Consider the following 22,380-nt stretch of genomic DNA (forward strand, 5'->3'; position numbering starts at 1 on the left):
TTTATATATTTTTGTATTTTTTACTCTTTTATCTCTTGTTTTAAAGAACTCATGCTAGCGTATGGGCATGTCTACGTTAGTCATTTCCGGTTAGAGTTGTATTGTTTTTTATGACAAGTTTGTGGATTCTAACCAATGAGCAGTTACTTCAGAGTATTTAAATGTATGTTTTAGCTATGTTTCATTGTTATACAGTCTGAGGAAGCCGAAAGGCGAAAGCGCTTACTGTGAATAAAAGGATTTTATTTTTCACTACTGCTGCACGTGGTGATTCTTCATCGTGGAAGATAGAGCTGTGATTGTGCCGTATGTACATCAGCAATTGATATCTGTGGATTTAACTTACTTTCTTCTAATGCTCAACGTGGTGAGCATTTATTGTGATAAATAGAGACTCTACAAAGAACTGTATTGGTGCCAAGCGTGTACCAGCAACCGTTGTTTTTTAGTATTCAATTATATATACATAATAATATATATATATTTTTTATTTACCACTGTTTTATGAAATGTTCCATATGAGATATACTATGAGATTTTACATGGGTTTATACGAATTTATATATGAGATATTATATGAGATTTTTATATGAGATTACATATGAGAAACTTTTGTAAAGTACTTTAATTGTACCATGTAAATTAACGTATTTTCAACCTTACCATGCAAACCAATGCACATATAAGAAACACATAGTTTTAAATTTATGGATATATGCACATATATATATATATATATATATATATATATATATATATATATATATATATATATATATATATTTTTTTTATATTTTTTTATATATATTTTTATATTTTTATACTTTTTTTATAAATATCTTTTTCATGAATTACACAAATATAAATATATGTATATATTTTTTTCATGAAAAAATTGCTTGTACCTCTTTACTAACTAATGTGACTTTTATTGTTAAGTTACATACTATACATCAACAACAGTATACAAGCGTACCTATGTGTTATTTAATTATGTGTCATTTTATCTCTCGTTTTTAACTTTTAACAATTTTGTAATTTACTTTAAATCTTGAATTTCAAGGCAACACTATTTGTCACTAATTGTTTTTTTTTAAATCATCAATTATTGAATTAATCAATTAATTAATTAGAAGATGTATAAAAGCCCTTGTGTAGCAAAAACATTCATTCTGATGAAGTTTCTGGTCGGGAAATGAAAGCACTTAATCGACTTGTACTGTGTTTTGTGTAAATAAATTTCTCTTTATTACGGACTGCAGAGTCTTGCGAGAGGATTATTTTGTGACATCTTGAGACTTATTGTTCCTTCAACACTGTGAGACTGCCTTTATCGGTTTCCTGCAATCGGGGAATTCACTACTGTTTATTGGTTTTGTTTCAAATTGTTTCCCGTATCTTCCATTTTTTTCTATTAACTGTATGGATTTATCATTCATTACGCATTTTATCTTCCATTTATATCCCTGATTCCTGTGTACATATACTGTATGGGGCACTTGTGATTATCTGTGAACTTTGCAACATTATGACAATGACAGCTCACATCTGCATTTAATGCAGTACTCCATTTCACAATTATATGTTATGTCATAGGTTATGCAACAAAATAAATCGATCATAAAGTGATTTGACATGGAAAATGGATTTTACTGGAGTGGGACTCAAACCAGAAATGACTGCTTGTATGGCAAATGCTCTGCCAACTACACTATTCCTGTACTGCTTCATTTCAATATATCTTGATTTTTATCCTCTTGTGCCATTTAAGCTGCATTAACCATAGCTAAGCGATGGGAAAATCTGCGCACCTATGGTTAAATTTGATCTTTTCCATAAAAAAATTTTTTTATATTTAAATGTTGTGACTATTGCTCTTGTACACTTGGGGGGATGTTGCTGGGGGTATGCGAACAACTATGAGCAATCTCACTCATTCTTACTCCTACACTGCTGTTCCTGATTGCAGGGGCATGTATATTCTGAGAGCTCTGCTCTCAGACATGCCCCCTGCACTCGTACATGCTCCATGTCTGTTTAGGAGCTCAGGCAGAGCACCTTCATTACTATGCATGGCGTGCTGGCGTCCTACTCTTAAATGGCAGCTTCTGTGCAGGGCTAAGCTAGTCCTGCATGGAAGGATAGTGAATCCGGGGGTAAGTTATAATAATATTAAATGAGTAAATAATTTAAGAATATTTAATAGATAATTATACTTCTATTACATAAATATATATATGTATTATATTATTTGTCAGATTATTTATTATTTGTGATGAACAGAAGTGGATTATTAAACATTTATGTAGTAACGGGAAATAGTTTTCAATGGCAAAATATTTAATTAAGTTAGTATTTTTTATTTTTTTAACTTATATATACTATTATATTAATTATTTGTAAGTTACAGTGGGTTTTGGCAAGTTTGTGATGAAATTTTAGGTTGTGGTCACTAGAAAGTTACTTTAGAAGTTTGTCTATTACACGGGCAAACTAGGAAGTGAGTATCCATGGTAGGTTGTGTTTTATTAGTAATATATATAGTTGTAGACTTGCTTTTCCTTTTGTTACTTATGATTTTTAATAGTTTAGTTTGTAGAAAGAAAGAATCCAGAAAATGCAGAAAGTTGAAATAGTATTGGAGGAATACATTAGAGGCTTATACACAACTACATTAATATGGTGGATAGATGTGTCATACCAATGCTTAGAAAAACACATCTTCCCAAATACACAGTATGGATTGTTTTAATCTATTGTCTATTAATGTAAATGGATTAAATAATGTAAAAAATGAAATCATCAATAAGATATTTAAAATTAAATAAAGGAGACATCATATTCTTGAAAGAGATTCGCCGGATAGAAAAAGATATTCAATATCTAAATAACTTAGGTTATGAAATAACAGTAAACCAAGCTGGAAAGCACAAACTAGTAACTTTGAAAATGAAAGTACCAGGATCCAACCAAGAGACACACTGAGGCACAATGAGCTAGCGCTTTCATCCACTTTTAATGATGTGAACGTCTTCAGAAAAACAAATAATAACCACCTAACCAACTTTTAAATGATTAATTACAGGAAATGATGTCATAGTCTGCACAATGAAATAAATTTAAAGTAATACTATGTAAAATAATTGATATATCTATAAAAATGTATATACATACATATAAATAAATACAATATATCAATATGTTATTCCATGCTCTATTTATCTATATTTTAAAAAACATTTTATGTTAATGACTTCATTAAGCCCTGGGTATGTATCAGCCCCAAAAAGGAGCTGCCAAAATGCTTCCCTCTGTTCTAATATGTTGTCAATGTCACCACCAAACATTTTTTTCTCTACATAATCTAAAACGAAAAATTCAAATTTCTTAAAATTCATACAAGAAAGAGCATGTCTAGCTAAAGAATTGTTTTTATCTTTTTTCTTTATAGCTAGAACATGCTCATAAATTCTATGTTTTAAAACTCTTTTTGTTTTGCCTATATAGTAATTTTGGCATGTGGAACAAGTAGCCATGTAGACTACATTTTCACTATGGCAATTAAAATATTTATTTGCCCAAAATGTTTGTCCCAAATGTTCTATTGTAATGAAGGACGAATTACACATGAACCTACATTGTTTACAGTCTTTACATGCAAAAGTACCTTTTTTAGGTTCATAGGTTCATACTAGGCTATCTGCCCGAGGGCATTTATAAGCCTAGCCCATAGTTTTGTGGCTTACGCCACCCCTTTAGTTTGGAGAAACTATGCCCTTTATTTTGCTGTGCCTCTGTCGAGCAGTGACACTGAGGTAACCCCTGGGGTGTATCTGTGATCTCCCATCCATTGGTTAAGATTCCTCTTGAACAAGGCCAGCGAGGTGCTCTGCCTCACATAAACCGGGATTTTGTTCCACAGCATAGGGAGTCTTTGGGTGATGAATCTATCCCTCCAGCACATCCTATTAATAACCGTGTCGAGGTTTAAGTCTCCCGCCCTTGTGGCTCTGAGGGATCTAGATTTTTTGAAATGAAGCATGTTCATCAAATCTGGGTTTGACATGGCCTTGTATGTCAGGCATAGGTCACCTCTGAGCAAGTGGTAAGCAACTGAATATAACTGGAGTTCTTTCAGTCGGGCAGCATAAGACCCTTTATTCTTTTGGTGAGGAACTTTTGTGGCCTCTCCAGCTGCTGCAAGTGTCGGGTCAGATACATTCCGAATGGGGCATTGTACTCGATCATTGGTCTGATGAGTGATGAGTATAGGGAGACTATGACTTCCCTTGATCTAGATGTGAATCCCTTCATGATAAGGTGGGCAATGTAGAAGGTCTTCCTAACTACTTTAGCAATATGAGTGTCGAATGAAAGGCTACTGTCAACCTGGGTTCCCAGGTCCCTAATAACTTCTTCTGTGTTCAGGGGATTGCCACCTATATGGTAGCTAGGGGTAACCTTATTTTTCCAGAAGGGTATGACTATGCATTTCTTGGCATTTAACTTTAGGCCATGGCTCTGGCACCAGTTATCCGTTTCTGTGAGACCCTTCTGAAGGATATCTGTGTTGGATGTGTTTTCAACTACGGCGCCAGTTTGCAGTCATCTGCAAACTTTGTCAGCCATAACCCTCCTGTGTTTGCTTGTACTTCAGAAAAGTAGATGCCAAACAAGAGTGGGCCCAGGACTGAGCCCTGTGGGACACCACTTGTGACAGGCTTTGAGTCTGACATGGCGCCAGCAACTCTGACCCTGTGGGTTCTGTCACTCAGCCAGTTTGCAACCCATCTTGTAATGTATGGGTTTACATTTAAGTTGATGAGTTTTCAGTGATACCCGAGTGAGGTATTGTATCAAAAGCCTTCGCCAGGTCTAGATAGGCTGTATGGACTGCCTTTCCTCGTCAATGGCCTTGGTGACTGTTTCAAAAAGTCAACCAAGTTTAAAATGCATGATCTGCCTTTGACAAAGCCAAACTGGGTTGGATCCAAAGTCTGCAAGTTCCCTATGTCTTTATTTATGAGATCCATTATGATCCTCTCCATGGCTTTGCAGATAAGGCTTGTCAAGCTAATGGGACGGTAATTTCCAGGGTCGGTGGAGGCACCGCCTTTGTGGAGTGGGACCACAGTCGCTGTGCGCCACTCCTGGAGTGCGTATCCAGAGGTGAGACTAAGATTAAACAGCTGTCCTAACTGTGGGTTTAATTCCTCGTTGAGTTCATGGAGCACACAGCCGGGAACACCATCAGGTCCCATGGATGCTGTGTTCTTTGCCTTGGAGAGAGCAGTTCTCACCTGGGCGTTAGAGATGTTTGGGGGGCTACAATCATTTGGTATAGATATCTCTCCTTTAGGCGTGGGAGAAGTTTGCACTGAACCTGTCAGCCAGTATGTTGGCAATGTCTGTAGGATCAGTAATCTTCACATCATTTTGAACTAATTCTGAGCATATCTGGGAGTTTCCTCCTAGGTTTCTGACATAGCTAAAGAATGCCTTATGGTTGTCTTTAGAGTCCTTAGCTATTTTTTTCTCAAAATTAGCTTTGGATGATTTTATGAGAGCTCTTAGCTTTTTACTTGTAGTGATCAGCGGTGTCTTCTTACCTTTTAAGGATTTTGCTCTATCTTGTAGTAGCTTTCTCCTTTTGTTGTAGAGTTTGTTTATGGCTGGGGTCCACCAGACTGGACGCTTGCCTTTGGTACAAAGAGTCTTTGTTTTGCTTGATCCATGCAGCCCTGCAGGTGCTGGTAGAAGGCATTTGTAAGTGATTCAGCGGTTTGAGTAATGTTAACCGCCAGCTCAGGGGCCTTAAAGGAGACCACACTAGTCTTTAGAAGTGTGAAGTCGGCTTTCGAGAAGTTCTTTACTGTGGTCTTTTTCATTTCGGGTGGGGGCGGGATGAGGACCTCCAGTGAGATTAGTTTGTGATCAGATCTCACCAGTGAGGGGTATACTTCCGGCGTTGAACATTGTGCTCCCATGTTCGTGATGATGAGATCAAGTATGTTTTCTCCTCTTGTGGGGATGGTGACTAGTTGTTCCATGGCATTTGAGTTTATGAATTCCAGGAACTTTTGGGCTAGAGTGTTTGGGCTTGAGTAGTGTTCCCAGTCTATATTAGGGTAGTTGAAGTCACCTAGTATGATGATGTTCGGAGATACATTTATCCCCTCCAGTGTTTTCAAGAAGGCCATATGAGGTTCCTGAGTTTGCGAGGGTGGCCTGTAACATGCTACAAATTGCAGAGCAATCTTGCCTATGGTTAATTGCACCTGGATGGTTTCCGATGCATCGTGAGATGCCACCAATCTTGAGGTGTGGGTGTCCTTGATGAATATGGATACCCCTCCTCCTTTCTTGGTATTGTCCGGGTTTTGGGGCCGGAACGCATGATATGAGGTAAAACCTGATAGTGCTGGGGTGCTCTCAGGAGCCTTGAACCAGGTTTCTGTCACAGCACAGACATCGATGTTCTCCATACTGAGAAGGGCCTCGAGTGCGTGCATCTTGAGGTTGAGACTTCTGGCATTGAGCAGCATTATCCTTAGTTTTTTTTCTTTGTTTTGTTCTAGGGTGGTAGGTTTAGAATTTGAGCCTTGCCTAAAAAAGGCACTATGGGGGTGGCAAGAGCCTTTGCCAAAACTGATCTGTCCTTGTGAGTTTCTGACTTCTGAGAAGTTTCTAACTTCTGTCTAATGTTTGTAACTTTTTTATATGTAAACTTTGGTAAATACCCCAAAGATAAACTTAATTTATTGTTACCTAAAATGATTCTCCAGTTCTTCTCAATGATTTCCTTTATACACCAAATTTCATTTACTATTGGCAAAGGAAATGCTATGTTGGATTCTTGGTTTTTTCTTGTGTTACTATGATGTAAGTTAGGTTATGAAATGTTATCATCTGCCTCTTTAACAAAAAGAGGAGAGGAACTGCTATACTTTGGAGAAAATGTACTGTTAATGCCTAGGGTCATGGAATCTGTTAATGATCCCAAAGGAATATATACCTTTGCAGTAATTAAATATAATAGCAAACTCTATACATTAGCTCATTTTTATTGGATCTCTGGAAGAGGTCCAATAAAAGCTAAAGATCACTTAAACCTATTACACAGTCATTGGAAGGATAGTTTAATGTTAGCTGGAGATGTTAATTGTATATCTAGTATAGAAGATACAAGTGAACAGAAGAAAGCTAAACTTTTAGCATCGGCTAAAGCTCTAAACAGATGGAGTATTAATAATAATCTAGCTGATTTAATAGTAAAAGCAGAAGATAAGTCAACTATTCTTCACCCATTATTCTTCTGCACATGGGATGAAACTGCAGTTAATATAATTTGTGCTTCCATGGATTTACTTAATGAAGTTAAATATTAAAAAACCCTTGTCCTTTATCTGATCATAATGCACTAAGTATTAATATATCAATAGATTAAAGGACAGCTCAGAGTATTTACAGAATTCCAGTATATATGTTGAAATTAAAAGAATGTAAGAATTACATACCTAACAAATTCAGACTGCTCTATCTTTGAATGATAATGGTCACGTTAGTAAAGTCATACCATGGGATTCCTTAAAATGTATATTAAAGATACAATGGGAATATGGTCTAGTAATAAAATGAACGAACGGGATGATCTACATAATGTGGGGTTTGAACAACAAAGAAATTGGATAATATTGAAGGCATTAAAAAACTAATGACAAAGCATCAAACAATTTTAGAAAATAAAGTGGAGATAGCTTTAGAAAAATAAAATTGCACAGTTATGTGATGACTCCAAACAATCTTCACAGATTAGTTAGAAGTAGGATGTTAAACAAAAAGACACCCATCAATAATATTCAAAATCCTCACACTAATAAGGTTGCTTCTGGCATAGAGGAAGTACTTAATATTTAAAAAAAAATCCATGAGGATCTTAATAAAGATAAATATAATAATCCTGATAATTGCAAAATTGATTGGTATTTAAAGAAAAATGTTACTAATGAATGTAATGATCAGCAAGTGTATAGGCCTATTGCCCTAGTAGAAGTTAAAGAAGTTAAAAAAAGGAAAAATGGCAATGTCCCAGGATTAGATGGTTTATATATGGAATTATATAGTCTGCTTCCATTAAATATTTTAGAATCACTGAGCAAAGTTTTCAGGATAATTCAGAGTGACAAAACAATTCTTCCCTTATGGAATTTTTCTGTAATCTCACCTATACTTAAGAAAAGGCTAAAAGTTAGTTTCTTCATATACACCTATTTCATTATTAAATGTAGATCATAAAATATTTGTCTCTATCTTCTCTACAAATTTAGAGATATATTAGGTAATTTAATTAATAAAGATCAGACATTGTTTATTGTCAGTAGATAAACATATGACAATATTAAAAGGTTAGTAATAATCTTATATTTAGCCAAAGTAATGAACAAAAAGTGGTCCTAATTAGCTTAGATATCAAGATATCTTTTGATTCTTTAGATTGGAACTACTTATGTAAAACTTTAGAAGCCTTTGCATTTCCAGAATAATTTACTGGAATATTTAAAAAAATGTATAGAAATTACAAAGTTTATATTAAATTTGGATCTTACATCATTCAAGGATTCACTTTAAACAAAAGAACAAAGCAAGTGTGTATTTGTCTCCTCTATTATTTGTATTAATTATTGAACCCTTAGCTAATGGTATAAGAAGCAATGATAATCCCCATTTGTTCTTTTATGGGGGGTAATTCACAGAACAAATTTATGAACTGAGCTGGTCTGTGATCAACACCGGCTACCCCTGTTCATGAAGGACATGATGATTTGTAGATTATATATTACTACCTATAGGAATTTTAAATTATTCATTTGAAAAAATAGTTGAGGAAACTAGAAAGTTTCAAGAAGTATCACTGCTGAAATTTAATAATAATAAGACTGAAACTTTAGTATTTAATCAAGTACTAGATTGTAAGTTTAAAGATAAATATAAATAAAATTGTGAAAGTAAAAAAATTAAATATTTAAGAGTAAAAATTGTCAAGATTAGAGTAAGATTATTAATTATAATTTAGAAAACATTATTGAAGAATTGTTACTCCTTATTAAACTGGAATTAGTGTTTTTTTTTACTTTTGATGATAGATTAGTGCATATTAAAATAATTATAATACCTAAGATTATAGCTATATATTTATAGACACATACACACACACGCACATGTATATATATATATATATATATATATATATATATATATATATATATATATATATATATATATATATATATATTGCATTCAATAGCGTTAATAACTGACAAATACTTTTAAGGGAAATGGAAAAATGTTATGGTACCCAAAAAAGCCAAAAATTGTTTATAGAAATTATATTAGACTGTGTGAGTATAGTGGTCTTAACTTCCCTGACATAAAATTTTATTCCATTGCTGTAAATTTTAACTCTTTTATACTCTCATTAGATTCATCTTATACTAGTTAATGGAAAACCATTCAAGAATAGATTATACTAAATTCCTATAAATTTAAATATGATAAATTAGACGTATGTAACAATCCTTTCATCTAGTTAATTAAAAATACCTTAGAAGGAAATTCATGTCAATCTTTAGACTGCACATATGAAATAAATTCTAAAAGCACTTAATAAATATGTTTTAAGACCCCATTCATTTTAAAATGGAATTTTTTGTACTTTCCTATTGCACACACCTCCAGATTTGTGGAAACTCATAAGAATGTTAAAATGAATTTACTAAAAAGAAATGGGTTATTATTATGGTCTGATTGCTTTGAAAAAGGGAAAGGTAACTCATCAGGAGGTTTAATGAAAGATTTTAAGTTGGATGAATCTGTTAATAAGCTAATAGTATGCATCAATAAGAAATTAAATTAATTTATAGGTAATATGAATGAAGAGGAACAGAATACTAGTCCCTCATATAGTATCAAAGGTAAAAGGATCTACAAAGGAAGCATGTCCAAGTTATATAAGTTAATTATAAATACTAATAACTTTGATGCAAAATTCTGAAAATTTGTAGATAGCAGTGGATTGAGTAACTCGATGATAAGACTAAAACTATGTTACTCAAGTCAAACATCTTTATGCGTATACTAGAAAGTTTTTGTGTGGAAATATATACATAGAATGATTGTTGCCCCTTATAAAATTTCTAAGTTTCATAAAATGACCTCTCTAGTCTGCTGGAGATGCAGTGAATAGGTAAAAGTTGATTGGGCACATATGTTTATGGATTATGAAAAATGAAATGTTTATTGGGAAGAAATACCCATTTTTAAGGGGTTATAGCCTGATAATTTTTTTAACTAGATCAACAATACTAATGAATGTTCTACTTCTTTTATCTGTAAAGGCCAAACAACAAAAAAATATTTTGGAGTTTTGCGGCAGTATCTGGAAAGCTATTACGAAAAACTGGAAATCAAACTCAGTTCCTACAGTCAAATAAGTTTTAAATTTAACAACAATGCTTTATAAAACTGAAAAAAGAAGTGTTTAGAATAAGATCTGTAAATCATACTAAGACCTTTAGTTGTTGGGATAGCCTTGAAATGTTGCTATTGAAATACCAAGAATCTTAATTTGTTAATTGTATTAGTCTGATGATTCAATGTATTTCTAGCACTGTACAACAGTATGTGATATTGAATTTCTTTCTTCCTGTGTGTATATTGTATATGTGTTAAGCCAATAAAAAAATCTCAGAAAAAGAATCTTGTGGAAGCATGTTTTATCTACTCAGAAGAATTTTCAAAACCATGCTATTGATGTCCATATTACTATAAGAAGGTGTTTTATGCTAGTATTTGTAAGAGCAAGCAGAAAAGGAAACAGGTTGTATTGAAAGCTACAGTAGAAAATCGTACTGAAATGAGAACACCGAGCTACTGTCCTGATTAATGAATCTTGCACTTGCAAGAAATGGTAAGTATAAAGGGGGCAGTGATGCAAAATCTAATACTGAAACCTAGAAAACCTTTTAGAATGAAATACACTGTCTGCACTGAAAAGATGAGAAACAAAAGAAATAAAGCAGGTTAGAAATACATGTTCTAAAGGTAAAACTGCATTATCCTCTAACAAAGGCAAAAGTGTAAAGCTGTAGCAGGAGAGGCCTCTAAAAGTAGAGTTTTATTAATTTACAAGTATGTAAATGTGCTCAGTGCCAGCTTCAAACTGAAGAAGTTAAAACCAGAAGGGTACCTGAAATACAAAATTAAATCAGGCAAGGTGCTGATAATCAACTGTGTAGACCTAAAGATGCTGTTAGCACTGAGGGTCAAAAAGTGTTTCAAACTTATGCAGTGTGTTTCCTAAAAAAGGATATTTTGGAGAAGATCAGTGACATGTTGTTACAGAGTGCATTAACTACTCAAGCAGTTCTGCAACAGTATACTGCAATGCAAAAAAGGTTTGAAAAACTTATCCATGAAGAAATGCATAAACTAGAAGGAATATAAAATGCTATGATTAGTGCACTGAGAGTCAAAACAAAATTAATATAAAATCTATATGGCTGTTGGGTGCTTACAAAGCAATAAATAAAAACTATGACAAGAACTGCAAACTGATTTTGAATTAACTAAAATCCTCTCTAAAAGAGACATTGCAGACATGCATAATGATGTTCTAGTTAACAATCGTGGCACTACAGAGTTTATGAGTGAGGAAACTACATTTGATTTGGTTTCAAGGTTTGGTAAGGAGGAATGGTTGTGACAGCAGAGTGGATGTGGTTTCAAAGAGACTTGACCTCTTTCAGGGAGGAAATCTTGGATATACAAAAGGTTATGGAAATCTTTTTTATCAAAGCAAGTACCAAGGGATGTTGCCACTGAATAAAGTGAAAAAATCAATCTAACTGGTGCTTAAAAGGCTCATACAAATAGAAACACAGTTAAAAAGAGAACTACCATACACTGAACATATGGTGGATGATTTTCTAAAAGGTCAGAAAGGGCTGATAGCTAATCTTAAGCAGTTGCAAAGTAAGGGAAAAAAGCAGCTGGAAAGTAAAACAAAAAGTTAGAAATCTTATTCAGCAGAGTATTGAACAAGCTTAAGCAGATGTATGTAAGACATTTGATAGTCCATCTGAAAGTCTCTATGAGATTCCTAAGCATCCTTTTGAGATAAAGGAAGCTGCAATTCAAATGAAGTCAAAGTCAAAGTCATTATTGTCATTCAGACTGCACAACAGTGCAACTGAACAAAATTGCATTACTTCGAACTCAATGTGGATACAACATATACTGATATTAATATAACAATAACACATATACTAATGCTAATTCAATAACAGTATGACATTTATTCAGTGCAGTAACAAGTACAATGGCAGGACTTGCACTCTGCTCAGTGCCTCAGCAGAGGCATGAAAACAGTCAAAGACTGCACTCACACTGCCCATGTCTTTGTCAGTACCCAAAATATTGCAGAGCTAATATACTGCATGGATCACAATCAGACAGATTTCAAATTGCACGGAATGCTAACTTGGCATATTGCACAGAATGTTAGCTTGGCATTGTTAATATTGCACATAAGGTATAAGATTGTACTTTCATAGAGTTATTGCATATGTCTGTGAATTACTTCAGCATTGTAACTCCAGACCTTGATGACCAGCATGGTGTATGTAAGTCTGATGGCTTGTGGAAAAAAGCTTCTATTAAATCTGGTGGCTTTGCAATGCAAGCTATGGTATCCTCTGCTTGAAGACAAACACGAGAAGAGACCATGGGCTGAGTGAGTGCAGTCTTTGACTGTTTTCATGCCTCTGCTGAGGCACTGAGCAGAGTGCAAGTCCTGGATAGATGGAAGCATGGGCTTGATAATTCTCTCCATCTGCCACTTTCACCACCCTCTGGAAAGATTTGCAATCTGAAACCATGCAGTTTCCATACCACACTGAGAGATTACTAGTTGGGATGCTTTTGATGGAACCCCTGTAGAAGGTTGTGAGAATTGAAGGTTGTAGTTTCACTGTTGCACCTTCTCGACAATGTGATTAGTGTTTATTGACCAAGACAAGTTTTCAGTGATCTTCACCTTTTCCACTGTTTCTCCTTTGATTGTGAGTGGAGAATGAGCCTTGCATCTCTTCCTGAAGTCTACTATTATCTCCTTTGTTTTATTCATATTGAGAGCCAGGTTGTTATTGTCAAACCAGACAATCAGTTGGTTCACCTCCTCTATGTAGGCTTTTTCATCACCATTGCTAATGAGACCCACCACTGTAGTATCATCCGCAAACTTAATAATGTGGTTTGTGTTGTACCTAGCGATGCAGTCATGTGTCAGCATGGTGAACAGCAGGGACTCAGGACACACCCTTGAGGTACTCCAGTATTCAGTGTGATGCTCCTCGAGGTGTTGCCTACCCATGCCTTTTGTGGTCTGTCAATAAGAAAGTCCAGAATCCCCAGACGGACCAGTTTCTCAAGCTGATGTTGGGGGATGACAGCGTTGAAGGCCGAGCTGAAGTCAATAAATAACATATGGACATTGCAGTTTTTGTTGTCCAGGTGTGCCGAGGATAAGTGAAATGCCAGTGAGATGGCATCTGCCGTAGAGCGATTGGATCTCTTAAGTGAATTAGAGTGGGTCCAGTGTTGCAGGAAGACTTAATGTTAAGTTGTCCTTGACCAATCTCTCAAAGCACTTCATTATAGTAGAGGTGAAAGTTACTGGGTGGTAGTCATTCAGGCTTGAGGATGGAGAATTCTTCAGCAGTGGTATGACGGTTGCATTCTTAAAACATTTGGGTACTGTGGCTTGATGCAGAGAGAGAGATGTTGAATTTGTCGGTGAGAACAGTAGTTAATTGTTCAGTACAGTCCCTGAGCACCTGCCCCAGAATATTGTCAGGACCAGCTGCCTTTCTTGGGTTTACCCATCACAGCACCCTTTGAACATCCACTGGGTGAAGGCAGAGCACTTCACCTTCTTGGTCAGTGGGCAGTTTCATTGCCGTTGTATTGTTTCCTTTCTCAAAGCTGCTGAAGTAGGTGTTGAACTGATTGAGAAACTCCATGTTATCATCATATTGAGAAGGTAGGGGCCTGTAGTCTGATATAGATTGCATATCTTGTCACAGATCCCTGGAGTCTCTCAGGTCTGAGAAGTGACCCTGAATTTTCTGTCCATAGACCCATTTAACCTCCCTTATTCCTCTACTTAGTTTCATTCTGGCTTTCCTAAGGGGATCTTTATCTTTAGAATTATAGGCAGCATTGCATGCTTTCAAGAGCTTGCACACTTCACTTGTGAGCCAGGGTTTCTGATTCGCTCATGTGATGATGCCGTTGTTGACTGTCACATCACCCACGCACTTTGATATATAGGCCATCATGGACTCTATGTACTCATCCAGGTTAATTTTTTAGTCCATAGTAGCCGCCTCCTTGAATATATTCCAGTCAGTGCTTTTGAAGCAGTCCTGGAGTGCTGAGACTGCTCCCTCTGCCCATACCTTATTTGTTTCCTGGATGGCTTTCCTCTGATTAACAATAGCATAAATGCTGGTAGTAGCATAATGGAGAGATGATCTGAGTTACGCAGATGTGGATGAGGTACTGCTTTATATGCTAACTTGACATTGGTGTAGACCTTATCCAGAATGTTCTCTTCCTTTGTTGCAAAGACCACATGTTGGAAGTAATGAGATAAACCAGTTTTCAGATTAACTTGCTTAAAATCTCCTCCTATTATGTGAGCAAACTCTGGATTCTGGTTTTGTAGCTCACTGATTGACTGGTAAAGTGTATTCAGTGCCTTGTTGATATTGCCACGGGGGGAATATACACAACTGTGATGCTCACGCTATTGAACTCTCTTGGCAGATAGAAAAGTCTGCATTTCAAAGACATAAACTCAATCGACATCAGCTTTATAAATACCATCTTCTCCTTAGCTACAGGGAACAATTCTACCCCACAGTCCCTTCCGCCTGATGTGGAAACCAACAACTCTTTTGACCTCATACCTGTCTCAACTAAAATCATAAGAATGATGCTGAAAAACTGAAACTTTCATCCTTAGCAGCTAACCAACTCCCCAGTGAATACCTTAGGCTTTCAGCTGATGTCATAGCTCTGCCTAGCTCCATTCTGGTAAATAGGTATATAGCAGAACAATATGCCCCAAAATTATGGAAACTTTCCTATATCACCCCTCTACACAAAGGAGGAACATCAACAAAATTAAACAATTATAGACCCACAGCCATCCTTTGCCCATGTCAAAATTCTGCAAAAATGTATACGTGCTCAATTACTGCTATCTCACAACCATATCTCTCCCTCCCAACATGATTTTAGACTGAAACACAGCATCACCACAGCCGTAATTAACTTCTCTAAAACCATCAACCAACTCAGAAATTTAAACCAGCAAGTAGTATCAATCTTCCTACACATATCAAAAGCGTTTAACACTGTCTTCCATTAGAAACTCCTTAATACTCTTGCCTCACTAAACCTATCAAAGACTTCTCTCTCCTGGTTCCTAAGCTATCTTTCTGACAGACAAGCAGTATAATGGAAATCTGAACTCTCACCACTTCTGCCTGTCTCAGTCGGAGTCAGCCAAGGATCCATAGACACCCTTCTTTTCACCATCTTCTCTAATGATCTAGCCTCATTCACAACTTTAATCTGCTCAGCAGATACCTTACCAGACCTCCAAATAGTAGCCCAACACGCTTTTAATAATATCAGAACATATCTAAGTAAATCACAACTAATCCTCAACCTCAAAAAGACACAGTTAATGCTATTTACCAGTAGCAAACAATCACCAATCATCTCTTCTTTCACTATTCTCTCAGCAAACAACAGTCATCCAACCAGTTGAGCATACAAAACTTCTTGGCATGACTATCGACAACAAACTCAGATTTGACCAACACAGCCATCACAATTAAGAAAGTTCACATTAAACTTGGCTCACTGTACAGAAGCAAGCCACTCCTTACTGACAATACCACACTAGCCATATCCAGAACCTTCCTCCTCTCTACACTCATTTATACTTTCCCCCTCTTTACAAACTTTAAAAAATCAGACTTGACCAAATTGGAAACTTGCTAGAACAAAACAGCTCACTTTGCAGCCAACCTTCCCCACCAAACCCACCATTGTATTGCTCTACATACATTAAATTGGCTTGAGCTGACTAGCCTTCTCCATCTCTACCAACTTAAGTTCACGCACAATATCATCTTCCATCCTGACAGCTGCCCATCACTCGAGGAACTTGTTGTTCCCTACTCATGTCCATGAAGTCTAAGATCTGCAGACAGAAACTTGCTCACAGTAAACAAAGCTAACAACACTCACAGTGAAACCCTATTGTCAAATCAAATAACCAAATTATGGAACTCTATCCCACATCCTTCAAAACACACCTAAATCTATCAATTTCAAACAGCTACTATTTGAACATCTATCCAAAAAATGACACTGCTCCTGCGCCAAAGCTGACCGGCAAGATACCTATAACTCTCTTACCATACTGTCCACTCCTTACGTCATTTTCTCCCTCTCCTCAGTGTTACTACTGCTCATAAAAAAAATCATATAAAGGAAATTTTATTTGTTCATAACTATTATTTAATATGTACACAGTACTAATTTTATTATTTTCAGCCAGCTACGGTGGTGCAGTGTTTAACATTTTCACCTCACAGCAAGAGGTTATCCTGTTTGATTCTCAGCTGGAGTGCCTTCTGTGCAGAGTCTGTGGTTGACTGAACTTTAAAAGACATGCAGGCAGGTGTGTGAGTGTGTGTGTGTGCCTTCTGTAAAGGTTGGGTGCCAGGCTGGCAACTCAACACTGTAAAAATCTACTGTCAATCAATAGTGGACTGGTGATCTGCTGTATCGACCCCTAACCAGGAAAAGCCAAAAGAATAATTTTATTATTTTCGCAGTGACCTTGTGTGATCTTACTTGTGTGATTTTTCTTTGTTGAACTTGCATCTACTAGTAAACAGTATCGAATAACACTTTGTATAGACTAGTTGGATGATGTGTATTCTGCATCTTACTATATGTATACTATTGTACTACCTAATTATTATGTTTTGCTTATTTTTCTGTGGAGCTTTTCTCCCCAGGCCTCTGCTGAAAATGGGCTTCTAGCCCAGTCTGACTTTTTTGGGTAAACAAATGTAAATAAATAAATGCATACATACATACATACATACATACATACATACATACATATATACATACATTTTCAGAGCAGTGTTTAGTAACCTTGGTGCACCAGTTATTGTTGACATAGATACAGACTCCCCTCCCCTTGATTTTCTGCAGAGTGCCTGGTTTCTGTCTGCTCGAAATAATTTAAGCCCTTCTACATAGACTCATTATCATTTATATTATTGTTTAACCATGTCTCAGTAAAAATAAGTACACAGCTGTTTCTCACCTATCTATGAGTGGTTAACTCCAATCTTATGTAGTCCATTTTGTTATCCAAGGAGTGAACATTGGGTAGTAGCAAGGATGGGATTACAGGCTTTATGGTTTAGCTTTTAACCTGGCAGAGAGTCCAGCACAAGATCCACTCTTCCTTGTTCTTTCACATCTTTTCCTTCTTTTCCACTTCGTGTATGTGGCAGCAGACAGCTTTGCTTGAATAAGCTAATTTGGACCATGTTTCAGTAAAATTACTTGTTCTTGTAGTTTATGGAGTGTTGTAGGACTCACAGGCCCTGCAAAACAAAGCCCATCAATCCTTCTGGACTGTGAGCTTAGCTGTTGAATTCCCAGTAAGCTATCTCTGACATAATTTGGTTTTCCTTCTGTATTCCATAGTGTTGTAGGCCTCACAGGCCCTGCAGACAGCAGCCCATCAATCCTTCTGCACTGTGAGCTTAGGTGTTGAATTTGCAGTAAGATATTCCTGTCATAATTTAGTTTTCCTTCGTTCTTTTCAATGATTTTGACATAAAACAAATAATGCACATTTTCCTGTTGAGCTGAAGGGGCGTGACCTTTTTTTTAGTAGTCATAACTACAACTGTTTTCTCAAAAGTGCACTTTATGGAAAACATGCATAGTCACAATATAAATGTGCTAGAGGCAGAACCTGTATATGTACCTGGAGTAAAGTCTACAATTTTTGTTTTAGTAGTAGTCTGAACTACAACTGTTTTCTCAAAAGTGCACTCTGTAAAAACTAAAAAAAAACAGCCAAACTAGATTTTCCACTATGTGATTTCTTAAAACCTCTTGTATTAGAGGTAACATGGGATATATGCAAATGATCCCTTAAGAACATCAGGTGTTTCAGCTATATGGCAGTACTGAATGCCCATGATTTTTTTTTTCTTTTTAAGTCTGTTATGGACAAATTCAGGCCAATTAAGCCAAACTCCACTTTTTTTTGCTGAAAAGTGCACTCTGTGGAAAACATGCATAGTCACAATATAAAGGTACTAGAGACAGAAACTCTACATATACCTGAAGTAAAATCTATAAATACAATTTTTACTGAATGTTAGGAGTGCATTTTAAATTAAGAGTGTTTGAGTAAAATCATGTATTACAGCAAGTGAGGGTAATAGATAACGGGTTGTACATTTAGCAGAGGCTGTGGCTCAAAAGAGGAATGAGTTACAGAAAACAAAGGAAATGCAGACTTTTTTTTAATGTTAAGTCTGGCATGAACTCTAAAATCTCAAGCTACTATGTATCAGAGGTATCTGGGGAAGAAACGGGGAGACACAGAAGTGGATGAACTGTGTGAGGGACACGCGACTCAATGTTAAAGAAGTGCATGGTGTGCAAAGACAGTCTACAGGAAAAGCAAATGAGTTGCAGAAGGAGTATATAACTCAGTGTAAGAGCCAAGGGGTAACCTTTGAGAAAAAAAAGATATAACTCAGCGTAAGAGTCAAGGGGTAACCTGAGAGAAAAAAAGAGAGACAGAAAGTTTAGTGGAAAACTGTCTTGCAAAGTACAAATGTTAAAAGGTACTATGGTACAAAATAAAGGCAAAGGATTGTTCATACAAATAAAAGAAGCTATTGCCCCTTATTATTCTGACACTACCACCTTTTCTCCTTCCACCCCCCACTGCCTTGTTCTACTCTCTCTCTGTAACTTACCAAACTAACTACTAGTACTACTTTTCTAGACCTATATACATATTTCTTCTGCATTCTTGCCACTTTGTTCTTTCTCCCCTCCTCTAAACTCTCCACCTATTTGAAATGCCTTATTTGCTGAATTTTCCTGCCTTGTACAGCAGTGGTCATCTACTCAACCTAATCTTACATAAACTTATATATTTGTTTACATAACCTGTACTGAGACTTTACTACTTATTTGTTATCCTCCTTTCACTTGCATAACCTGTACTGCGAATCTATTATTTGTATGTTATTTTTTTTTACATACATAACCTCTATTGAGAATGTATTACTTGCTTAACATGTACTGTGAAATTTTTAGTTGTATACTTTATACTGTGGAGCTTTTCTCCCCGGGCCTCCACTAAAAAGGGACAAGTTCAGATGGACTGTCCTGGTCAACAACTGTCAAATAAATAAATAAATAAATAAATAAAAATATATAAACTGTATTCAAAAAAGGTTTCCCTTTCAAAATAAAGTTTGTTAAAATGAGTAAAGGAGTATGTTAAGGATCCTACTGGGAGGTGGTTTTCATCTATACAGCAGCAGGGAACAAATGAAAGAAGGTAAACTGAAATAAAAAAATATAATAGACCAAAAGTAAAAGCAAACTGAAATAAACAGCAAAAAGTAAAATAAAGGCAACAGCAAAATGAAGTGTCAAATATTCGTTAGAAAAGTGACAATGGTGACTTAGAGTGTGTGAAAATAGAAGTCACAGACAAAAAGCAAAATAAATAAATAAATAAATAAAAGAGTCTAAATAATTGTCAAGAAAGTCCTCTACACTGGTGTGTGAAAGAGAAGAAAGGCCTTACAGAATGCAGGTGTAAAGCAAACAATGGCCAGAAACTGTCTTGTTGAAATCTCCGTTGGTGTCAAACAAGAAAAGCCCTTTGTCAAACACTATAACTAAAGTAAAGTGCTCTTTGGGAATTTGTCCTCCATCACAGATGATCACAACTTGGATCATCTGGTCAACTTTCAAGAGTAATTATGATCCATAACAAAGAAAATCCATAATCTCAAGAAATTTGGCTTTGCAACATTTCAAAATCCAAGAAGTGCCCCAGAGGCCAAAGCTACATTAAATGGATTATGACTAGATTGAAGGCAGAGATACCTTAAGCTATGGCTTGCCTATTCAGGAGGGCTATATCTAATTGCATGGTGATTTTAGAACTCACTTAATTGCTTACTGTCCCCTGGCTGGGTCCCAGTGAATTGGTGCTTGATCCAGGTTGACTAATAATTTTCCTTTCACAATTCATAAAATCTAATTGTCCTTAGGCATCATACAGAACATTTGTAGTTCAGAGTTCTTCTTAGTACAAGAATGTAAATTATTATAAATTATGTCAGTTGCACACTTAATTTTCTGCACGTCTGTTTATCATTCAGATCAATAAAGGTCTGTCTTGTCTCAAAAGGAACATAGTGATACAATATTATACTGCAATGTTACCATAAACCACAAAGCAGTATTAAACAGCATAATATTTTTATTGCATTTCATCTATCCTGGATTTTACTATACCTCTCAATAAAAAGTGTTCATTTTAGTGTTAAAGATTAGTCTTGGCATTGTGTCCAGATGAAGTATTATTAGGAATAAATAAATGCTTACCTTTTGTTTGTCTTATAACTTCAGATGCATTACTGTAAATGGCTCCCTTTTGTCCTTCCATGTTTCGTGCAATTTCTTCTTACAAAGTTATTGTTTCTGTAGAGGAAATGTTCTTGTTTGCTGTTTTGATTTTTTTCAGGTTTCTGAAAAATCTACTTTCAAGTCTGCATTGTTCACACTAACTTCAAAATGTTAGTGACATATGTTCCACTCTGCCTCCTCCAAACACAAAACATAATGCTTTTATACTATGCAAGAGCAAGATCTGAAATCTACATGAAACACTGTGAACATTTTTTTGTGGGCAGGGTAGGTGCCTGTATACTTGCTTAGAATCATCTCTGCATTTTGGCTAAAATGCAGTGCGTGCTTTGCTTCAACCACATTTCTCATTTATAAAACTGGACTTTTGCCACAAACAGATGCTGTCTTAGCAAGCTTTGAATTTACTTTGAAGGGCAGGGCTTCCCATTTTTGTCATAGTCTTTCAAGCTGTGAAAAAAGTGTAGATAGCTCTGAAATTATTTGTTATAATTTTATTTAACCTACTACAAATAAATGTGGCTTAAAACTGTAGTCAAAACAATCCACTTTAAATGTCAAATGTTCTTTGTTTATTGCTTACTATTTCAATATTAGGAATAAAGCCATGGAAGTTAGTCAATAAGCATTAAACAGTTTTCAATCAGGCTGTGTGCAGGATGTTTAAAAGTTCTTTCTTGGATTACTCTCTTTAATATAGATTATTAATTTGGTTTTGCTCTATGAGGATGAGACTGTTTTGTTAACTCAGAGTAGACAGAGCTTGTTTTAGAGAAAACTCACCCATATGTTTCTCAGGATCATTTGGAATAAAGCATATAGCTCCACAGATGTCCAACAAAATTAAACATTTATAAAAGTAAATACAACTTTTTTTTCTTTCTAAATAAGAAATTGTGACTGATAAACTATTGGCATTAGGTGTAGTGAAGAACAATGCAAGAGAGAATCTAGCATAGCATCACACTATAAAAAATAACATAGGGACTCACACACACACACGCACACACACACACACACACACACACACGCACGCACGCACGCACGCACACACACACACACACACACACACACACACACACACACACAGACACTAGGCTCCTTTGTCTTTTCCTTCAGGTATGCATTCTGCAGCTCATATTATTTTATAGTGGGACCCTTCTACAGTACATTTGTCACTAATATACCATCCAGTTATTACTTCTAAAGGAAGTTTTTTTTATTGCATGTCGATGTCATTTGCTTATCTGAAAAAACTCTCTTTTTCTGAAAAATGCATGACTTTCCCCGGGATTCATGAAGCTTGCGCCAGGTGCAGGCGTAGCGTTGGCGATCTAACACCAAATATGGCCACCGAGCGATTCAGGTATGAGCTGTTTCCTTGTGCACTACCTGCGTACACCACACCCACACAGCTCCTGGCACATGTATGCTAATCACCCCATGGGCAGCACCGTAGCATGCAAATGAAGGTATATAGCGATTGAGGAAGTGGTGCAGGCATAGTGTAAGCATGCAAAA

General features: G+C 35.9%; 1 protein-coding gene across 3 annotated transcripts in view; it reads right to left on the minus strand.

The window, feature by feature from the left end:
- Positions 1-21,155, minus strand: part of LOC122808795 (natural killer cells antigen CD94-like) — a 514,803-nt gene extending 493,648 nt beyond the window's left edge. For 2 of the 3 annotated variants that reach the window (XM_044079841.1, XM_044079840.1), the window contains exon 1: positions 20,818-21,143. In XM_044079841.1, the coding sequence (XP_043935776.1) occupies positions 20,818-20,878 (61 nt within the window). In that variant the 5' untranslated portion in view covers positions 20,879-21,143. Of the gene's footprint in view, positions 1-20,817 lie in introns of all 3 variants that reach the window. The other variant, XM_044079842.1, reaches the window with a different exon arrangement.
- Between the last annotated feature and the right edge of the window lie 1,225 nt (positions 21,156-22,380).

The sequence above is a fragment of the Protopterus annectens genome, chromosome 8.part0 (genome assembly GCF_019279795.1).
Source record: "Protopterus annectens isolate FY-2018-M chromosome 8.part0, PAN1.0, whole genome shotgun sequence".
NCBI lineage: Eukaryota > Metazoa > Chordata > Ceratodontiformes > Protopteridae > Protopterus > Protopterus annectens.